Source organism: Drosophila santomea, chromosome 2R, assembly GCF_016746245.2.
Source record: "Drosophila santomea strain STO CAGO 1482 chromosome 2R, Prin_Dsan_1.1, whole genome shotgun sequence".
In the NCBI taxonomy this organism is placed as follows: domain Eukaryota; kingdom Metazoa; phylum Arthropoda; class Insecta; order Diptera; family Drosophilidae; genus Drosophila; species Drosophila santomea.
Window position 1 is genome coordinate 21,192,827 of NC_053017.2, and position 21,299 is coordinate 21,214,125.

Genomic DNA, 21,299 nt, shown 5'->3' on the forward strand with positions numbered 1-21,299 from the left:
ATTTCCCATTCCATTACATTGGGCCGTAAATCAAATTGCAAATCAAAAGCAGCGCCCAACGGCTGCCATAAACTTTTATGGCAAGCGAGCGTGGGTGGAAAAGCTGCTGCCGCTGAGCTTTCCACGCTCCCGAAAAGAAAAGCGTCTGCTCTCGCTTTTCACTTTTCTCGCCTCCGCCTTTCAGCGGGAAATCTCCTGCTGCTGCTTCCGTTTCACTTTCAGTTGCTTTCGAATTGTCCGCCAAATTGGACGCTCCACGTGTCCGTAATTTTCGATCCACCCACGGGAGCAGGCGAAACAACAACAAGAGCGCAGAAACTGTCCAAAAAAATATAGCTACCAACATACCTTGTGGCATTCGCTGAAGTTTCTGTTCTGGGCGAAAAGATCCTCGCAAAAAGTGCGGAAAAGTGAAGAAAATCGAAGGGGAAAACCCAAAGCGAACTCTTAATTGTGTAAGTCCCGCGTGCCCATGTATTTGTGTGCGATTGTACGAGTTGTGCGGGTGTGTGTGTGTGTGTGCGTTTTGGTGGGAGTGTCCTTCGAGTCCTGGCAGTAAATATTTAAAACAATTAAAGCCCTAGCCCGCGCCAAGGTCCCTTCCCGCAGGACGAGCCCGTTGGCAGGCCCAATTAGGCGGCGTTCCCTTGCACATTCCACGTCCTGCGCCCAGGATAACTGCATTGTGCGGCTAATTCGGCGTTAATGCAGTCTGATTACAGCCCATCCCGATACCCTTGCATCCCACCTGCCACTGCATTGCAATAGAGGGCCACAGCCAGCAGCTGGTCACCGGATTCGCTGGCGGTGGCCATGAAAACTCGCTGCAACTGCAACATTTTCGTAGCACACTTTTCGGGGGAGAACTGCGAGTGAAAGTGAAGCCTTGGGCTAAGGCGAAAGTTTGGCCGGACTTAACGTTTAAACCAGGACTCAACATAACTTAAGACAACAGTTGTGCAAAGTTTCAAGTAATTAAGAGTGCAGCTCACCAAAACCCTGATAAAACTTGAGAAAATACGAAACGAATTTGGGAGAGGTCAGGTAATTTAACAATCATTGCAAAATAAAGAGAAATTCTTCTTCAAGGATTTGTGTTTAAGGCTTACCTCATGCCAACTCTACATCCATTTGGCATGTAATATCTGGTTAGTTACGGCGAATTTGCTCTGGCAGTGAGCTGAAATTGAAACCTGATTGCAAGCGTAATTTGCATTATCTCAGAGTCGTGTCCAATAAATTTGCATGTACATGCCAGGAACCACCCCTCCCCGCTGCTGCTGCCGCCTGCAAGCGCTTGGCTGGGCATCAGGTGCATCCAATTCCGGGCCGAATGGATACTTCGGGCTGGGCAAATATTTGCCCCAAGTTGGCCAGGAGTGGTGCCTCCAGCAGCGTTCCCGGGCCACCGTGCTCCGCTCCAGCCAAGCGTGGATGAACGCAAAATTAATTCCAGCCTCCGCCCGCTGAGGCACTCCTCCTGTGCCCGCACTGCTGGCGGCACCTTCGTCCCAAGTCCCGAGTCCCGATAACTTTTTACTACTTTCGCTATCCTTTTGCTTCTGCTGCCCAAGTTTTTCCTACTGGAAGGAGGGCTTCCACTTGGTGGGCATTTTCTTCGCTCTTCTGGGGCATTGTTATTGGAATGTCTAAGTCGAGTTTCTGTTATTGTCGTACAGTGGGGCATCGGTAAGTGGGACTTTGGTCCCTTTCCTTATGGTTAAATTATCGTACGGAGTAATGCCAAGCTTGGATAATATAAAATCTAGTGTAAGTGGGAATTTTCTTTTAAACTGACCATTTCGGCTAGGAAGAAGTTTAATTTATGAAATCATTATGTTTACTTTTGTGAAATCCCTTGATAACTTACTTACTTTATTTCTTACTACTTATTTCCGAATTCAATTTAATCGCTTCAATAGATTCATTTAGTTAACCGCAGTTACTTTTAATGGATCTGCCCTGTGATTGTCGTGCCTTTTGTTGTAGTGATTGCTGTGGCAGCCTGCGTCGCTCGCTACCTCAGCATCCTTGCCCTTGGAGCGGGCTTTTCCTCCCTCCTCCCTTCTAAGGTCCTTGCTACCTCCCCCAATCCCCCCAACCCCCTCTTAGGTACCCCTGCCCGCTTTCTGTCGCTTTTTGTTCCTTTTCCTGTGTGCCTTGTGGCTTCCTTCCTGTTCGACATGAACGTGCGTTGTTTCCTTCGCGTTTGGGCTTTTGGCATTGGCCTGTCCGTGTTTTGTGCGTGTTTGCCAGGGCTCAAGTTCAGGTTTTCCAGTTTTTCGGCTTTTCTGCCGTTTCCCCTGCCATTCTATATTTGTTATTTTATTCGCTTGGCTCCGAGCGCTTTCCCTTTGTGTGTACATTTGAATCGCAATCAAATAACAATAAAAACATCACCGACCTGGCTGAAAAGTGATCGCTGACATCGTGGTACGAGTATCCAGTGCATTAGACTTAAAGCCACATCCTGATGGATGGCGGGATTTGGCTGTTTGTTGTTCGTTGTTTGTTGCTTGGCTGTGACTGTGTCACCCTGGCGTATACGCAATGTGGCGAATCTGCTGACTACTCGACCGAGGAACTTGTTGAGGGCTTAAGTGGAAAATTGACAAGGTAATGGATTAGCCGTCATTTTAATAGATTCCTTTTGAAAATTCAATTTTCCTTGAGGTAAATAAGTATTTATTTGAATATTAGTGCCACAGACAGCGAGTAAATTGAACCATTTAAAAGTAAACTTATTGTCTAGCTGCGGGCTTAACTAAATATGAGGCGATTGCAGACTCGGTGAACTTTGACCTACAGCACAAAGCTGTTAAACTGCTTGTGCATGTCAGCACAGCTTTTCCCCGCTTTCCCCCACATTTCCCGCTCCCTTCACTCACTATCTCTCCGCGGCAGCTGTTGTTGCATTTCCCTGACAATGCAACTGCCAATATACATGAATGTGGCTGTAAGTAGCAATGTGTTGGTGGGAAAGGGCGATTGTGTTTGTGTTGTGTTGGTTGTGTTAGTTGTGTGGCTAACATTGACATTTGTGTCCGCTTAAGCGAACGACTCCTTCGAGGAAGGCGGGCTCTTATGCAACATGTGAAATCCTAATCAGATTGCACAGACGCTGTGTGCTCCGTTCACCTGGAAAGGATTATTACTATAGGTGGTCACATAAATCCAGGGTGAAAAAGAGTTACTCTACGAAGGAGTCCAAGGACCAGTGCATTCATTCTTTGCGGCAATAATCCTTTTAGGATGGATTAATGGTTTTATATGGATAATAGCCACATTTATGGTTGATTAACATGTATTAGCACTAGAGTACCATCATCCTAAACCTATTTAGAACGTATAATTTTCACAACTTTGTTGGCAAGTGTAGTCCTTCCATCCAAATTCACGCCACAAGCTGGCATTCATATGCACCTGTCAAATTCTTGTCCGCCAGTTGCACTTGCATTCCATGTCAGCAATCGACCAGCTCGTGTAACTGGTGCATGATCAAGCCCTGCAGCATTTCCCTGGCCAAAATGCATCCGTGGCACGGGCAGTCCCGGGAATTGGGAATGTGCTCTGACCGCAGGTTTGTCAGCTGCAGCCGTCGTTGTGCCTCCATTCTGGAACGCTTCCTCAGGTTCCTCCATCTGCAGTGCACACAGCTGTAGATGGTGATTCCTAAACGGGGCAAATACCTAAGATTTAGTATGATGCGACTATGAAACAAGTTGACTTACCAACTCCCACCACGGATATGTGCAGCAGCAGAACCATGAAGACAAAGCGGCCAAAGTGCCGATGTTGTCGAAGGTCCTCGAATGGAGGTTCGTGTTTGACGCTGGTGCGGGTATCCGCATCCGTTGGAGCAACAGTGGAGGTGTCAGCCAGCGTGGCCAAGTCGAGTTCCGTGGAATTGGCGCTAGTATTGTTTTCGTACTGGAAATCAGCCATTTGCAGCAGCTGCGTTACATTAAGCCAGTCTAGGTCTTTCGAGAAAGACAGAGATACGCAGATAGGAAAAACAGAAATCAAACGAACCGCAGGTGGCATTCCAAGTGCACTTACCCGTAAAGTTGTCATCAGCTTTGGCCAGGTGAGCACAGGAAACCGAGGTGGCCAGCAGCAAGATCCACCTGGCCTTGTTTACCTGGACGGAGGGGCTCATGGTGCTCCGCCAATCGATCCAATGCAACTGAACAAACTGAAGGCCTCGATTCCAGTTAGACTTATCAACAGAAAAGCTGTTTATTTGACTCGCAACTTATGCCGAAGAAAGATGCCAAGTGGATTTCAATCCCAACGTAAATACATAACTTACGCAATCAAAACACCCAAACAAAATTAGCAATCATGGCAACAAAAACAAAACTTCAGTTCTATTACTATAGAACACAGGTCGGGCATCAAGTTAATAAAAATAATAAGAAGTAACTGCCTTAATTTTAATCAAATTAAGTGCAAAATAATTCCTAGGCATAGTGTGTGATGACCCCGCAGTTTTCGATGCAGAACGAGTTTCTGGCGATGCAGCAGTTGCGGCACTGGCAGTTGACCTTGGGAGCGTGCAGGAAGGTCATCTCCAGGACGCGGGCCGCCTCCTGAGGCATCGTGGGCCACACGATGCTCTGGGTGCGCGGGGCGTAGACATCGAGGCCATCGGAAGTCGATTCCACAGCCCGCGAGATCCGGCAGAAGCAGCAGATACATCCTGGCCAAAGGGACACAGGAAATCGGAAATCTCCGCTCTGCGAGTTGATCGAGGCAATGAAAGGCTATCTTAACTCACCCGCGAAGCCCAGAAGAACCAGAACGAAGAGTCCCAGCAGAGTCACCGAAAAGATTCGCATCTGGGACTCGGCCAGCTGGGAATCGCGACTTTCATTCCCAAATCCTTGGCAATGGAATTGGTGCGGCAAAGTGGATAGTGCCAGGATGAGAAAAGTGCATCGAGCGGCCGGCGCCAAAGACATTTTGTTAATGGTTTTCACCGCCTTGGCAGCGAACAATAAACCACTCGAAAATGGAAAAACAAACCGCGGAAAACAGCTGCACGCAGATGGCGACATCGCCGTGGCAGAAACACAATCGGCTTGCAAACTTCTGGCCAAATGAAAATTCTGCAAGTGCTAATCGGCATAAAGCTTCTTTCGGATGCTCCCCATTCCATTTCACTTTCTGTTTACCCGGGAAAAATGCAAATGCTACACTTTCGAAAATCCATTTCACTGGAGGAAACTCTAAGCCGGAACATTCAGTTCAGAAACTCAGAAACTTAATAGCTGCAATGTCAAGGCTAAGTTATTATGTAATGAAGCAAAGGTAGTTATAAAAGATGTTTCTTTGAATAAAGTAACTTTGTAAAGATATCCTTTTCCAGGACATTTCGCTTGTCTGAAAGCATTAAATCGGTGCGTTTTGTCTGGGTGTGCAGTTGTCATAAACCAAATAAAAGTAACCCATTTGCCCTGAGAAATTACATTTAAATTGCAAATTTAGGGCAGAAACAAAGCGGCACACACGAAACACACGGCACACACTCGACATTCAGCTGCACTCGAAAGCATGGAAATGTGCGCAAAGGTGCAAATGTGGTGCAAAGTGAAAATGCGGGGGGAAATTCTGCGAAAACTGGGTGACAAGAAAAAATCATTTGCAGACATAATTCACTTAACTGCCAGCTGTCTCCCTCGTCCTTGTGTACTCATTCATCCATCCCATGTATGCATTTTTTCCCACTTAGCTGTGTGAAATTTAATAGCGAGTTGCACACGATGTCCTTACGGCCACTGAAAACCCAAACGCGTTTAGTTGTCAATCGATACGGCGATATGGCAATTAACCTAAAAATAGGCTAATGGAGAAATTGTGTAGCCTAAATTATTAAACCGTCTGTCATGTACCCAGTACCAGTACCAGTACAGGCAGCAATTTTCTTTAGTACCCATCATTAATCATGCGATATTATACTCATTGTGGATTCAAAAGATTCGGCGTCTGCATAAAACTGCATTTGTGTTTTGAAAATCCAAACTTCACTTCCCGCGAAGGAAGTCGCATCGCCAACAGTTTCCAATTTAATCAACGAAATGATTTGCAATTTGGAATTCATAAAAAAAAGAGGCGAATCACTTGAAATGCCACTTTACGCGCATTTTGATTGTGATTTAGCGCTGAATTTGCGATTACCAGGACGATGACAGCGAAGGACGAAGGACGACAGACGATGACGAAGTAGATGAATATTTAATGCGGCTACAGGAGCCCCGGGGACCCAAGACGAAGGACGAAGGACGAAGGTGGGGAGCAGGCGATGCAATAGAACGTGGAAATCTGTTTTCCTCTAGAATTTTCCGGGGGGGGGGGGGGGGGGGGGAGTACAGGAAAAGCTGGGGAACAGGGGAACTTCGTTGCATCAGGACAAATTTGTGTGCGTGCGCTTGGCCTCCGTCGATGGTCATCCACACATATACATATATCTACGAGTATATCAATATCTATAGCTATAGCTCCCGCAAAACTGAATAATCGATAGCGCCCGTCGAGCACTTGAAATAGCACCAATAACTCATTGAACTGCGAGCAAAGAGGCCAGCATCCTCTGCTCCCTCTTTTCCCTCCGCAGGATTCATTTGCATCCACTTTTTGAGGACGACACTTGGCACTGCATAATTACTCAAGGCTTTGAAGTTTGTCAACGCGGTGGAAATCGAGATATCCGAAGGTTTATGGGCTTGTGAAAAGTCCTAATCAGCGGAGGTAGTTGCAAATTAGCCTCTCTTGCTAACTGACAGCTATATTTTAAAGTTAAATTAACAGAAGAAGCATGAAGAAATTTGAGTACCTCTAAGCTTTTGAAATGCGATGCATGAGTGCAACGAACAATTTCATTGCTTGACAATGAACGAAGTGCTTTATTTTCTGCAGTGCTGCTTTGCATATCCTGCGCCTACGCCGCCTCCTAAGCCACTCCCACTTGCGCCTACTTTCACCCACTTTCACCCACTTTCGCCAGGGGGGCGAAGGTCGCCTCTCGCTTTGTTCGCCGCTTGTGGGCAGCCTTCGTGGGTTCAAGTTCAAATGCCCCGAGTTTGGCCCCTCGTAATTGCCGTGACTTGTGCAACAGCAGAGAGCACAGATGCCACTGGTGGTGGTGGGGCGATGATGATCTAGATGGGGATTGGTGGTGGGGATGACGGGGAATGATGGGGATAATGGGGATGCCGAAGGTCCCTTGTCTCGCCTTGGGGCTGCAGGCGCAGGGAAAATTTAACTTTCGCATAAAAATGTCAAAATAGGGAAAATTATGAAATGCCAAAAGGCGGAAAACGCTGTCGGCGGATTGTTCGCAAAAAAGGAAGAGAAAGCGAACAGGAAAACTATAATGCAGCCCATGTAAGCTGGCTCCCCCTCCTCTTTCCCCCTTCCCGCTGCACTGCACATTCCCAAGGACGCTCTATGCAAGCCGCCCAACAACCCCCAACCCCTCCCCCCCCCCTCGTTCTCATCAAGCGTAAACAAGCGGCGGCAGAAGCTCGAAAACATTTTCACACTCGAATTGACCAAACACAAACAAGGCAAAAAGAGCGAGGGTGTCGCGGGGAGAAGGGGGGGGAGAGCGGGGGGTGGCTGGGCGGAAAATGGAGAAGGAGTTACGCCCCCACACACACTCTCTTATTAGACTTATTTGTTCACACACGTGGCCACTATTATTAGTTGCTTTACGTATACGGATTTTGCTGTGGTTTTTTTGGAAAAAACAGTAAAGGCTTCCAGGAACTCGAATAATTCTATCATAATATAATGTATCAATTACACATGTATTATTTAATAATTAACAAATGTGAATTGTCGACCTTGACATTGTTAGTCATTCGTGTAATTAAAACACATTTCCATAACAAATGAGCTTTGTTTTAAATGGCGCATTTTTGTGTCTCATTGAAAAGGGCGTAAATGAAAGTACACTGAGAAATTAGGCTGTTGACTAAGGGTACTCAACTGTGAGTTCAAACACAAAAAAATGTTACTTCAATCAGGACTCGTACATACATTTGAGCAGTAAGTTGGTCAAAGTTTGCTTTTTAGTTGGCAAACTACCCAACCCGTTTATTTGCCGAGCTGAACTGAAATGCCAACTGTTTGCGCAGATTTTGGTACACTGATAAAAAGAAAGGGTAACTACATTTATTTTCCCTCTTGTTTTCATTGTATTTCCTTTTATATATAAGCTAGTCATTTTGTGATTTGTATTTTTGAGTGCTCGAAAAGATATATATTTAGTTTTTCACTGGACGCCAAACCGCTGTCGTTTTCACCTGACCGATGGGGAGGAAAAGTTTCCCGGCACTTTTCACGCTTTCCCATGGAAACTTTGGCGCTTCCGCCTGCCACCTCTCGATTTTCATTGTCAGGCGATTGTGCTTCGACCATTTGGAGCATTTCCAGAAAAGTTCGCACAAAGCTAAATGTTTATTTGTACTGCAGTTGGATTGCCGCCTGTTTGCTTGTTTGTTTGTGTGTTTGCTTGTTTCGGAGTAGTTTTTTTAGTTTTTTTTTTGTTTTTTAGCCTTTTGTTTGGTTTTTCCGGTTTTTCCCTGTGCGTCGCCGCTGAATCGCATTCTTGGGCCGGGAATCATTAGGAACTATTTGCTAAGCAAATGCCACTGGCATTGCGGAGTGGCCTGAAATTGTTGCAGCCGGAATGCTGGACCGCAAAAAAAAAGTTGAATGGCAATGGGGAAAACCAGGCCAGGAGCAAAGCAACCTTGCTCGAAAATGGCGCTGCGAATTGGTATTGTGGTTTTTTCCCCCACCCAATTTCCCAGCGGCGTTGCCCCTTTGGGGCTGCATTTTTCCGGTTCCCCCGGCGAACGGAGCTCATCATTGGCACATTAACAGCACCTCATTGGCACACTCACTCGGCCAAATGCACATTTGACTGGCTAATTACGAGGCTGTCAACAAATTGGCATAAAAAAACAAACGCCATCTCATCTCATCTCATCTCGCTGCCAAGGAGATGAAACCGAAACGTGACCAGGCAAAAAACTCTCAAGCAGTGCGGAAAAGCCGGAAAATCCGCCCACTTCTCATCGCACATCCCATCCCATCCCATCACACGATGTTACGGCCACTACAGTACAGCAAGTGTGACAGTTGGTCTATATGGCATATATAATGTGTGTGTGTGTGAGTAAGTGTGAGTGAGTGTGAGTGCGCCCAGCATCAAGTGCCATTGACGGCGCGTCATTTTCTTGAGTACTCATTTATCCTCGGCGCACAAAAGCTGCCACCTCCTGAAATGGAAAAAAAGCATTCGAGCCTCGAGTCTGCGTATTTAATTAACGAAACGGAAATTGCAAAATGCGACTACAGATACTAAATCCATTGAACTTGCATTAAGTTTAAGTTGGCTGTCCTTGTCATAGTCGTAGTATTTTAGTAGCCATAATAATAATAAGAAATAGATCTTTAAGAAATAGATTAATCCATGTTAAAGCCAAAACAATGAAATTTCTAGTGATTCGCTCATAAAATGTTTTTTCCATGGGAAACGAACTTTTTTTTACAAATGAACGTGAATAGAATTTGAAACCCATAAATCAATTTGCAATACAGCACCATATTCGTTATTATATTCAACTCGTAGCTTCTGGCATCGATAATCAAATTAAGGTATTTGCACTCAACAGCTAATCAAGTAACTTTCTGCACTGGCTATTCACTGGCTAGTTGAAAAATTTTGGGGCTAAAAGTGAATGAATTTACGGCAACTGATTACATATAAATGCAATATTATGTGGCAAACGAATATGAGCCCTTTCGTTTAATCTAAGGGAATGAAGCCCTAGTGAGGTGACCTTTCCTAATTGCTTTCATTTGGCTTGCATCGAGGCCACTTCCACCCATCAGTATGGCACATAGCATATAGCAAGAGCTCTGGGCCAGCTGTGAAAGTTGGCAGTTGGCCAGCGGGTTGTCACCTGTGAGAACCAACTAAACGAACTAATAAATTGATATATTTGCATATTCCACAGCTGGAGGAGGATCAGAACTGCCACCCAAATGGGGCAGAGCAGCAAGTCCGGAAGTGCCGGAGGCGGAGGCGCAGCTGGAGGCGGAGGCGGAGGAGGCGTGGTCTGCCCCTCTACGGCGATCAGTGGCTGTGCCTCCGGAACGGCGCTCATCCAACTGGACGCCACTGGGCCAGGAGCCGGCGGAGCTGGGGAGTCGGAACATGAGCGCGGCACCTGGACGGGTCGCTTCGATTTCCTGCTCTCGCTGCTCGGATACTCAGTGGGCCTGGGCAACGTGTGGCGGTTTCCCTACCTGTGCTACAACAACGGAGGAGGTGGGTTTCATCTACGAAATACATCTAATAAGTGCACAGTACACATATCCATTACAATTTGTGAATCCCAAGGGTTTTCAGATCACCCTTGCTGCCTAAAAGTATGCAACATGATATGTTGCTTCTGTTGACTGCATCCTTTTACGCACCTCATGACTTAGCGCACTTGATTTCAGATCCTAAAGTGAAATGTAAAACTTTAATGAAATACTTTCCCTTTCAGGCGCCTTCCTCATCCCCTTCACCATCATGCTGGTCATCGCCGGACTGCCGCTGATGTTCATGGAGCTCTCCTTTGGACAGTACGCCGCCTTGGGTCCCGTGGCCGTTTACCGCAGGTTCTGTCCACTGTTCCGGGGCCTGGGAACCGGCATGATCCTGGTGTCCGCCATAGTGATGCTGTACTACAACCTGATCATCGCCTGGACCATCTTCTACATGTTCGCCTCGTTTGCGCCGGTGCTGCCGTGGCAGAATTGCGAGCCCGCCTGGAGCACAAAGTGTGAGTTTGTGTTTGTCCCCTGGGGAGCACATAGTGTGATGGCCCCAATTAATTAATAGGCCAAAACACTTGGGGAAAACGGGCGGGAGAGTGGAAGATAAAAGCGGATGTCAGATTCTCATCTTTTGTTACGTTTTTCGGGTAATAAATTAGGCAAATTGCAGGCTGTCAAAAGTGGAATTTTATTCCGCTCTGCTCCGCATTTGTTTTTGTTTGTGTCCATCGGCGGCACGTGGCTCGTTTGGCAAAACACATGGCCAGGCAAATCGGATGGGGCGGCGGTGGGGGAAAATGGGGAAAGTAAGGAAAATAAGGAAAATGGTTGTGTAACCAGCAGACCTCGGAGACAATTGATTCGGGACGACGCAGCAAAGATAAACACACACAATCCCTGGGAAACTTTCAAGGAAACTCGCAAGTCAGGGCAAAAATGTAAAATAAAAACTCGATAAGTTCGCTTCCGAAATATCCGAATAGTAGTGGAGGCTAGCATAATGCCAGGGGATCAAAAGTACATCATTCTTGCGGCCCCACAAATGCTGATGCCTCCACATTCCTGCCCTTCACGCACACGCAAGCAAATAAAAAGTATGAACAAACTTTCGCCCAGAATTATAATAATAAACAAGACGTAGGGGCGGCACAATCACAATAACGCATGGAGGATTCCTAGGCGCCCTGAAGTAGGCAATTGTTTTTGTGCCTCGCTTGACATTGCAAGGTGAGAGCTTTCTCTGTGTTTCTCTGTATGTGTGTGTGTGTTTGTGTGTGTGTGTGAGGACTCTCTAAGAGTGTGCTTGTGTGGCGAAGGCGTTTCCTTGTGAATTCCCAAGTCTGCTTGTGACTTTCTTGGCCAGAAACACTTTAAAATGTTCCGCACGCGAATCACATAAATCTTTAACGACCATTGAACGCCGACTCTTCCGGATTCCGGATTCTGGATTCTGGAGCTGGGCGGAGGGGGGATTTGTCTTACTTTCCCGGAAAAGCGTGGCAAGTTTTCTATGTAGGTCAGAAGGGATGGCAGACCGAAGGCATTGGAGCTTACTTGTGAGGCATTCAACAAAATTTACATTTCCTGCATGTCATAAATGGTTAATTCGGTGAAGAAATAGGAAACCAAGTGAATGGATGGAGACTTTCTTTATTGTCTTTGATTAACAAGAAAGTGTTATATAAATTCAAACTTCCTAAAGCTATAGCATGATTTTTGAATACACTTCGAAATGGATTCCTGGAACTACCAGTTGTATATCCGTATAAAATCAATATATAAGGCGAAGGCAAGGTAATCCACCAGGAACTCGGAATCGAAATCAGACTTTGACTGGGACTTAGGTCCCAGGCTGGCTGCCATTTCCATGTTTCCTTTTTTTGTGATAGCCCAGAAATCGATAATGGATGCTATTGAGGGTCTTGGATATTGAATGTAGTCCCTCGGCGCACAGCATTTTACCTTCTGGGAAGCGAACACGGCAGCTTGAAATTGTTAAAATGACAAACAATTATGTTCTAACTGTTTTTGACACTCAATCGCTGGCAGTGGGAAACTCAACCTTGGGCCTGGCTTTTCCCTAAGCTCCGGGGATCCCAGGACGAGAAAGTATTGTGTGTGTATATGCTGCGGGGGGTGCAGGGGGAGGGGGGAGAAGGGGAGGTCCTGCCTCGGCAGACAAGCAATTTCTTAAGGATTTTATTTATTGACACTTCTCGATTCGCCGCCCGATGTGCTGCCAGCATCCTGACCTCGTTCGCCTTTGTCCTCGTCTGTTTTAGATGACAAATGTTTACTTTTAGTGTCACGATTAAAATGTGTTTGACTCTGTTTGTCCACGGATCGAATGTCGCACTCTGTTTGGCTCTCCACTTACTTGTGTGCTTATGTTTTCAGTATGTTTTTCAGTAAATATTTGGCCAGCATTTTGATGTGGCTAATAAGGTAAATGATCTGCCCACTAAAAAAAACCCCTTATTTGACTCTGTAAAGTCTGGCCTTTCACACACATCATCCACAACATCAGCCATGTGCCATCGAAATGTGCCATCAAACCTAAGGCCACAAAATTTAAGCACTCAAGTTGAATAAGAAAGTCGGTATCCTTTTGCAACCGGCACACAAACTTCGCCCAGGATTTATTTATGTGCGAATTGGTTGGGGGGCCCTCGTTCCTCTTTCAAATAGAATTTATTTCGCACAACTCGTGTGTGTGTGTGCGTTTGTGTAATCAAATTAATTGCAATGCAAACAGAGGCAGACAGGCAAATTAAACGGCGTGTAAACACTTTGAAGTTTTTCACAAAACCATCAACCGCCAGCCACACGAAATTGTTCTCGAATTTATTTCCCCGTCGCAAAATGAAGCTGATGAATGGCTCTGGCTCTGGCTCTGGCAAATGTGTATATGTATGTATGTGTGCATGTGGGCCTGCTCGGAATTTAAACTTGAATCTAGCGATGGTTTAATTCGATGCGGCAACGGGGCGTATGAGTAATGTTTATTGACAGGCGCTGATTGGGCGTTGGAAAGTGGGGGCTGCTCAATAAATCGATTTGAATACCCATTTCAGTTCGCAAACGAATTTAGCTCGCAATTAGCCACTGCCAGCAATAATGTCCTGCAGCTCACGTCCTTCTACTCGTAAAAGGACATGTTCGCCAGCCTCGCTCTTTCTCCATGCAAGTGGAAATCAACTGTCAGGCAGTCATTTTGCGGTTATTTGGGTGGAAACTTCGACGGCGACACTTTCTCTTGTGGCACTCGGCGCACATAAGTCAAATGTCATAACCAAAACTGGAAGTTTCTGACTTTTGTGCGGCTGCCATTTGCGGGCTGACAGGTAAATACAATTTGCGGTTGCTCAGGAAATCGAGTATTGTGGGCTGTGGGCTGTGGGAGTGGCAGTGAAAGTGAAAGTGGGTTTTCCAACAAGCTGCCAGTGCCTAGTTGAAGTTAAAGTCTCATTGGGCAGATCAAGTCGGATGGACTTTATGTACTGCCGAAAAAGGGAAAGCGAAAGACAGATTGCTCTGCTATTGACCTTTCACCCCCGCCGCCAAGCAGTCAAATTTGCCAGTTGCCAGATCCTTTCGTTCAACCCTTTTCCGCCAAAGGATTCGGACCTTTTTTTATGTTTGCTGGGCACAGCGCCTTTTGTGCTCTCCTCTGATTTGCTACTTTGTCCTTTTAATTATGTTGCCAGACTTGCAGAACGCCGGGTTGCACAACCCAGCAAATAGTTCATAAATATTAAAACGCTGTTTGCATAATTGAGTGGGGGAATGGAAAGGGCATTGGGAAGGGGATTGGGAAAGGGAATGGGATCTTACTTCCAGATCCAACTTGCTGACAGCCAAAGTCTCTTGCAGATTGCTTCTCCTACGCCCAGGCGGACCAGTGCGAGGCCACCAATGGCACCTACTACCTTCGCACCTGCCACAATGCCACCTCCGCGGCGGAGAACAACATCACCGCCCTGGCACTTGGAGCTCTGAAGCGTCCACCAGCCGAGGAGTACTTCAAGTGGGTTATCACATGGATTTGCACAAGAATCATTTGCTGTTTTATGTATTTTTTGATTATTTACCTATTTTCATAACTACATTCGGTATGAATGCGTTTTAACTTGGCTTTATCTTCCATTCGGAGCAGCAACTTTGTGCTCGGACTGTCCAAGGGCATCGAGGAGACGGGCAGCATCAAGCTGTCACTGGCCGCCTGCCTGTTTCTGGCGTGGACGATAGTGTTCCTGTGCCTGTGCAAGGGCGTCCAGTCCTCCGGCAAGGTGGTCTACTTCACGGCCCTCTTCCCCTACGTCGTCCTGGTGATACTCTTCGTCCGGGGAGTCACGCTGCCCGGTGCGAGCACGGGCATTATCTTCTACCTGACGCCCGACTGGAAGCAGCTGGCCAACGCCCAGGTAGGTGGTGAATGCGAAAAACTAAACTAAACTGCTCCATGGACACGGCCTTCATCCTCCCACTCCCATCCACTAGGTCTGGGGCGATGCTGCTGTCCAGATATTCTTCGCATTGAGCCCGGCCTGGGGCGGCTTAATCACGCTCTCGTCCTACAACAAGTTCTCCAACAACTGCTACAAGTAAGTTTTAAAGTATTCCGATGGGCTTAGACGCGATAAGTCCACTGGGTGAAATGACTTACCATGGCTGCAAATTTATAAGATAGTGAATTAGCACTGGGAATTTTCACTCTAACACCAAATCCAATTAAAGGGACTCGCTGATCGTGGCCTTCTGCAACATAGCCACCTCCTTCTTCGCCGGCCTGGTGATCTTCTCCATCATTGGATTCCTGGCCCACGAGCTGAACGTCGATGTGGAGAAGGTGGTGGACCAGGGAGCGGGTCTGGCCTTCATTGTCTATCCGGAGGTGGTCACCCGGCTGCCCGTGTCGCCCGTTTGGGCCGTACTGTTCTTCGTGATGCTGCTGACCCTCGGACTGGACTCCCAGTTCGCCCTGATGGAGACGGTGACCACGGCGATTCTGGACAGGTTCCCCAACCTGAGGCAGTACAAGATCTGGGTGGTCCTGTCGGTGGCCATTTTCGGCTACATTGGCGGTCTGGGCTTCACCACCAATGTGGGTATCTCTCAGCGGTAATCAAAGTGTATGACTACATCACTCCTAATCCTGTAGAGCGGCATGTACTGGCTGCAGCTGATGGACAAGTATGCGGCCAACTGGTCCGTGCTGCTGATTGCCATCTCGGAGTGCATCCTTATCGCCTGGATCTATGGCTCTCAGCGGTTCCTCAACGACATTCAGGGCATGATTGGCAAGCGATCCTGGTTTTGGAACTTCTTCTGGGGCATCATGTGGCGTTACATCACGCCAGCCACCCTCTTGGTGAGTTTATCATCCCGGTTACCACTGATTATGTAGCTATATCCGTAATCTACTTAATCTCTGCCAGTTCATATTGTTCTTCAACTGGGTGGAGTACAAGCCGGCCAAGTATGGCCACTATGTCTACCCCATGTGGGCGGATGCGGTGGGCTGGATCGTGGGACTGCTGCCCGTGCTGGTCATCTTTCTGGTGGCCTTCCAGGAGATTTGGCGGGCGCCCAAGAGCCTCAGCTTCAGGGACCGCATCAAGCACCTGCTGCAGCCCACCGCCGAGTGGGGACCGGCGGGCAGACCCTGTGTCAACCTGCATGCCGAGCGGTACCAGAGCCAGAACTACGACGGCGTGACCAACACCAAGATCCTCATCGAGGAGGAGGCCTCGCCCAAGAAGGCGGCGCACAAGAAGGCCAAGCCACTGACCCTGGACGTGGACGTGGATGTCGAATGCCTGCCCCTGGCGACTGTGGGCAAGCGACCAGGTGCTCCAAAGTCAATGAGCAAGCAAGGCAGCAGCGGCAACCTGCAGACTAATGCCAAGAACGGCACCCACAAGTCGCCCACCACCGAAATCAGCCCCAGCAAGCAGCCCCTGATTCCGGCCGAGAAGGACAATAAGCCGGCCACCACCAAGGTCCTGGCCACCGGAACGCAGAGCAGCGGACGTGAGTGCACCACCATGTCCACCTTCGCGGGCGGCGGGGAGAAGAAGCCAACCAAAGTCAATTCGGCCACAGTCGGCACAACTGTTGCAGCTACGCTGGCCAGCAGCAACACCACGACGTCAGCAACTGCTGCTGCTGCCACCAAATCACCGCCTCCAGCTGGTGTTGCACCTTCCACATTAGTGGGCGTTGCTGCCACAGGAGCAACAGTTGCTGCTGCGGCAAATGGCAAAGCCAGCATGGCTGCTGGCAAAACCGCACTTAAAACGACAATATCATCAGGTGCTGCAACTGCAACTGCTGCCACTGCTGCTGGTGGCAACAAAGCAGCCAGTGTGGCAACTGCAACAGCAACAGTCGCTGCTGGCAAGACGCCTGCTGCAGCAATGGCTTTGAATGCAGCTGCTTCGGTTAAAGTGTCGCAAACGGATAAAACAGCTCCTCTAAAGACCACAATAACGGCTAGTGTTGCTGCTGCTTCAGGTGGCACAAAAGCATCGCCAGCACCTGGTGTTGCAACTGCCACAGTGGTTAGTGTCTCGCCAGGAGCAACAGCGGCTGCTGGTGCCTCCAAAGCAGCCGCTCCACTTAAAACTACGGCTGCACCTGCGGTTAATGCAACGGTTAATGCAACACAGGCCGCAAAAATCACACCAGTTGCCGCTCCATCGGCACTTGTTGCTGCGTCGCCGCCAGCCAAGTCCACATCAGCATCGGTGGCAAAGACAAATACCAATGCTGGCAGCAAGCCAACGGCTGCAATGTCCACTTTCAAGTCGGATGTCCCAGCTGCAGCAGCAAGTGTTGGTGCGACGAACGGAAAGGTCACGCCGAGTGGAGGAGCCACTGCAATGGAACATCCAGCAGGAAACCAAAAAGCGACAGCGGCAGCAACACAAAAGTCGCAAGCGGCAACTGCAACAGCAACGCCTACAAAAACTGCCTTGAATCAAAAGCCCATTGCCCCTTCAGCGGCAAGTGGCAAGGTGGCCACCACAGGTGGTCCAGTCGATGTGTCCAGCAGCCGGAGCACGGATAATTCCCCGGCTGCAAAGGGCGCGGCCAGCAGCAGCATGTCGGCCAAGTCCGCAAAAGCCGGCAGGACACAAGCAAACGAAACCAGCCCCACGAAGCCTGCAGGAAAGCCCATTAAGGCCGGCTCCACCAGCCCCACAAAAGCGGTGGCCAAGCCAGGAGCAACTGCAGCCAAGACGGCAGCGACATCTGCTTCAACAGCGACTTCTGCGGGCAGCAGCAACAGCAGCAGCAAGAAGGCGGCCACTTCGACAGCTGCAACATTGGGCAGCCAGGCGAAGACGAAAGGCAATGCATCCGGAGCGGGAGCTAAGAAGTAATAGCCAGGGCAGGTAGCAGGTAGGATCTGTGTGCCGAGGTCAAGGAACACGGTCGAACGCAAACGTTGTTGTTCCCAATATCGAAAACTATTTTTATAAGTATATATATATAAACGTGTATGTGTGTATCTACGAGCTAAGCAACCCACTTAACTGTACATGTAAAGAGTTTAACTAGGCGATTATGCTAAAGTCGACTACTTATAGACACCTCATTTGGATCGGCAGAGATTGGCGGAGATTGGCAGAGAGCGCGGGAGGATCGAACCTTCATGTTTCCTATGCGAAAGTACCTATTTATCAGTCATCACGGTGGGATGGATAGCTGTTCCTTAGTACCTAATTTCAGATCGATAGCGATTTCAGACGGTGGCGGAAAGACTCGATTGTAATAACCGAACGTAACGAAGTTAACGTAGGCTTTAGGTCAGGTGTGTTTGTCCTGGTGTTTGTTTTAGTTTCGTGTGTATATCCCCTGGCTGTCCCCCGTTGGGCGCCAGTTAATTTGAGAGCAATGTTGAAAGTGCAATGGAAATCGTTGAGTTTTAAAATATATATAAATTTATATACAAATATACAAAGGTTACAACTAATCAATTTACACAAGTGAGAGATCATTTGATTGGTTTTTTACTGAAATTATTCTTAAGACTACTTTGGAGGGCGGAACTTAGGAGGGCGGAGGTATTTTTCCGTTTTATAAGTGCGTGCATTTGTTTATAGAGCAGAATACATCACCCGGAAGGCGAGATCCCTAATCTGTAAATGTGAATGTGAATGTAAATGTAAATGTAAGTGTATCAATGTGCTCACTGTACTCTATGTTTTCTGTGCTAACGAGAGACTCATGTACCTAAATGTTAATCAAGTTGCATCAAATCCCTATTTGTGTGCATTTGTATAGTTAAGGCAAATATTTAGAAATGTTTTATGTGCGTGGAGTAGACGGAAACTAAGCCAAATACGGAAAATGCTCACAGAAAAACGGAAAAACAATAATTACACGTACATTTCTAGAATTTATATAACCATTGTTGTGTATTCATGTTGAAAATAATTATATATATATATAAAAATATATTCAAATATACAAGAATAGAAACAAATATAATACTCGTAGATATTTGTATGTGTTTGTACCTGTAGCTAGTTGGGATATTTAAAGCACCAGATACTCAGAAACGATTCAATCTGAAGAAAGCGTGCTTTGCTTCTCACCTTATTTTGATATTACATTATTACAAGTGTAGAGGCATTCGATTGAGAACCCCAACTTTATTCAGTCCCTGAAAATGTGTGATAAATTATTTGCTCCGGCTCGAAGTAATTTTCAATTTGTGTCAAACATATTTAGGCGTAAGTGAGAACATTGGAAACAGGAATATATAATTAAACGCGAATTGAAATTGTTGTAACTTGAGTTCGTTGTTGTTGTTTGTTTAGCGCAGTAGCTGTGACACCTGCCTACATACATACATATGTACCTAGACCCTAGAAACTAAATTCAGTCATATAACCATATTTGCACACAGGAAATCAGTCGCCTTGAAATTGAGATACCTGGAATTATGGAAATACCTTTATTTAAACCAATCAAGTAGTCGAATTGCCATTCATTTAACCTACCAACAAGTTTCTCAGTTTCACGGCGACTAATTTGTTGAGTGAACGCATATGGAGTATGGAAATAAGCCATCGATGTTGCATGTTTGTTAGTTGAACTGGATGTGTACCTGTAAAATGAAACCGGCAAAGTAGTCTAAGCGGAATTATCAAGTAAATATAGATAAGAAATTATGTACCGGCTGTTCGAAAGATATAAACATAAATATTAGCACATGTAATGCCGCAATTTGCTCAAACTTAACTTAGGTCGCAAGTGAATACACAGAAACATAAACTGTCAATTCAGACAAGGTATTTATAGTTTTAAAGTAAAACAAATTACCCAATCGGCACTTAAAGTAGTGAAGTAAGCGGAGTTTACTTTAAACATTGAACAGAGGAGCTTCAAATTTTATATGAACCTTTGAGATGCCAACGGATTAAGTACTATAATCGTATTTAAATAAAACTCGAAGAGCTAGGCAAGTAATCAAATTGCAACTCATATCCCTGTAAACCGAACAAAAACCGAACCGAAATAAGACCCATCAACCGGAAAACCCACCAGTTACATGATCAACAATAATAACAAACTAATAAATGTAAGCCGAAAATCTATTCGATGTATGCAGTTTAAGCGATTACATAGTTAAGAGTAGATAAAGTCAGGATTGAAAAACACATTCACATTATTCTTTCAAAGTTCTGTTAATTCAAAATCAAAACTAAGCAGAGTTATGTAATCAGAAAAGTTATTTTGAGGCGGAATTGAATGTCTGCACAGAAAATCAAAAGTAACAGCCCATTTCCCTGTGCCGATTTGAAAAACAAAATCCGTGGGCTAACTACACACAATATCTTACTAAAATAGATGTATAACATTTTGCTGTTCTGGTAATCAAAAATATATGTTATATCAAATTAAAAGTGTAAGCAAATATGACACGTACGAGTATTCCACAGATGCCAATAACTAAACGAGTAATCATAACAAACTATGGTAAAATGTAACATTAAGCCAGGAAAAACAATATTCATGAATAAATATTTATGGGTTTTAACAGTCAGTCGAATATTTCATTTCATTTCATTTTATTTCTCAAAAAAGGTGTGGAGGGAAACAAGGATGATAAATCTCGCGGATTTAAAACCGGATCGAGCACCGAAGGACAATCCCACCATTCCTCACTCTGCCTTCTCCTCATGCATAATCGGAATTAACTACAAACTCATTAATCCGGCCAAATAGAGGGGCACATTTTCTACTTTTCTATACTCTTAAAAACTCTGTACTCGATGGTCGTGTGCTCGCCAGGAAGGCGCGACTCAACGCAGAACGCCATGGACGCACTTCCAGATACGCTGTCTGAATTTCACTTCAAGTTAGAATCGTTTACCCGTTCGGAACCGGTTCGAGCTGGTTCTAGTAGCGATATATTTAGCTGCGACGCGCTGCCTACGTGGTGCAGAGCGTAAGACGTGCGACTACAAAACACAACTGTCCGGGCTCAAAACCACTTTTGACAACTTTTTTTATTAAATAGCCTATTTTCAGTGTTTATATTTCTAACAATTTGTAATGTGCCGTACACGGAATAGAGACGAACTGTGAAAATTCATTAAAAGAAAACCATTTCAAATTGATTTTCCATGTATACTTAGTCTCAGCAAACAGAACCTTTATTTTATAAAAACAAACCAGTTGATGAACAATATCAACGCTACAATGATGCTGAAAAATTCCATTATTATAATTGTACTGGCTGCTCTTCTAGACAAGTCTGCTGCAAAACGATTCGAGGGATACAAATGGTGCACGGCGGTCAGAGACGGAGCTTGCGTGAATTAAACACTACATAAATATTAAATAAAATATGTCCCTGTTTTAAGCACCTCATAACTCATTGAATCCGTCTTCTAGTTTTATGTACTGTACAATGCAGGGGAAGAATTCTGCGAAATGGC

At 46.2% G+C, this 21,299-nt stretch overlaps 2 protein-coding genes across 2 annotated transcripts; one reads left to right on the top strand and one right to left on the bottom strand.

Annotated features, from left to right (window-relative positions):
- Positions 1-245: 245 nt before the first annotated feature.
- On the top strand, positions 246-21,234 carry LOC120446844. The gene is made up of 9 exons (XM_039628037.1): positions 246-455; positions 10,032-10,345; positions 10,569-10,847; positions 14,215-14,368; positions 14,498-14,765; positions 14,842-14,945; positions 15,079-15,445; positions 15,503-15,712; positions 15,780-21,234. Exons 2-9 carry the CDS (start codon positions 10,060-10,062, stop codon positions 17,727-17,729), a joined length of 3,618 nt encoding a protein of 1,205 aa, XP_039483971.1. The 5' UTR covers positions 246-455; positions 10,032-10,059; the 3' UTR covers positions 17,730-21,234.
- LOC120446849 lies at positions 2,781-4,964 on the bottom strand. Its single transcript, XM_039628042.1, is given in 6 exon segments — positions 2,781-3,672; positions 3,732-3,980; positions 4,060-4,141; positions 4,485-4,712; positions 4,715-4,768; positions 4,770-4,964. Coding segments are annotated over 6 exon segments (1,017 nt in total). The 3' UTR covers positions 2,781-3,463.
- Positions 21,235-21,299: the final 65 nt, after the last annotated feature.

Excerpts from the sequence above, each read along its gene's own strand:
- LOC120446844 (XM_039628037.1), top strand. The coding sequence starts at position 10,060 with ATGGGGCAGAGCAGCAAGTCCGGAAGTGCCGGAGGCGGAGGCGCAGCT. Across the intron at positions 10,848-14,214 it reads GCCCGCCTGGAGCACAAAGT|ATTGCTTCTCCTACGCCCAG; the intron begins GTGAGTTTGTGT and ends AGTCTCTTGCAG. Across the intron at positions 14,369-14,497 it reads CCAGCCGAGGAGTACTTCAA|CAACTTTGTGCTCGGACTGT; the intron begins GTGGGTTATCAC and ends CATTCGGAGCAG.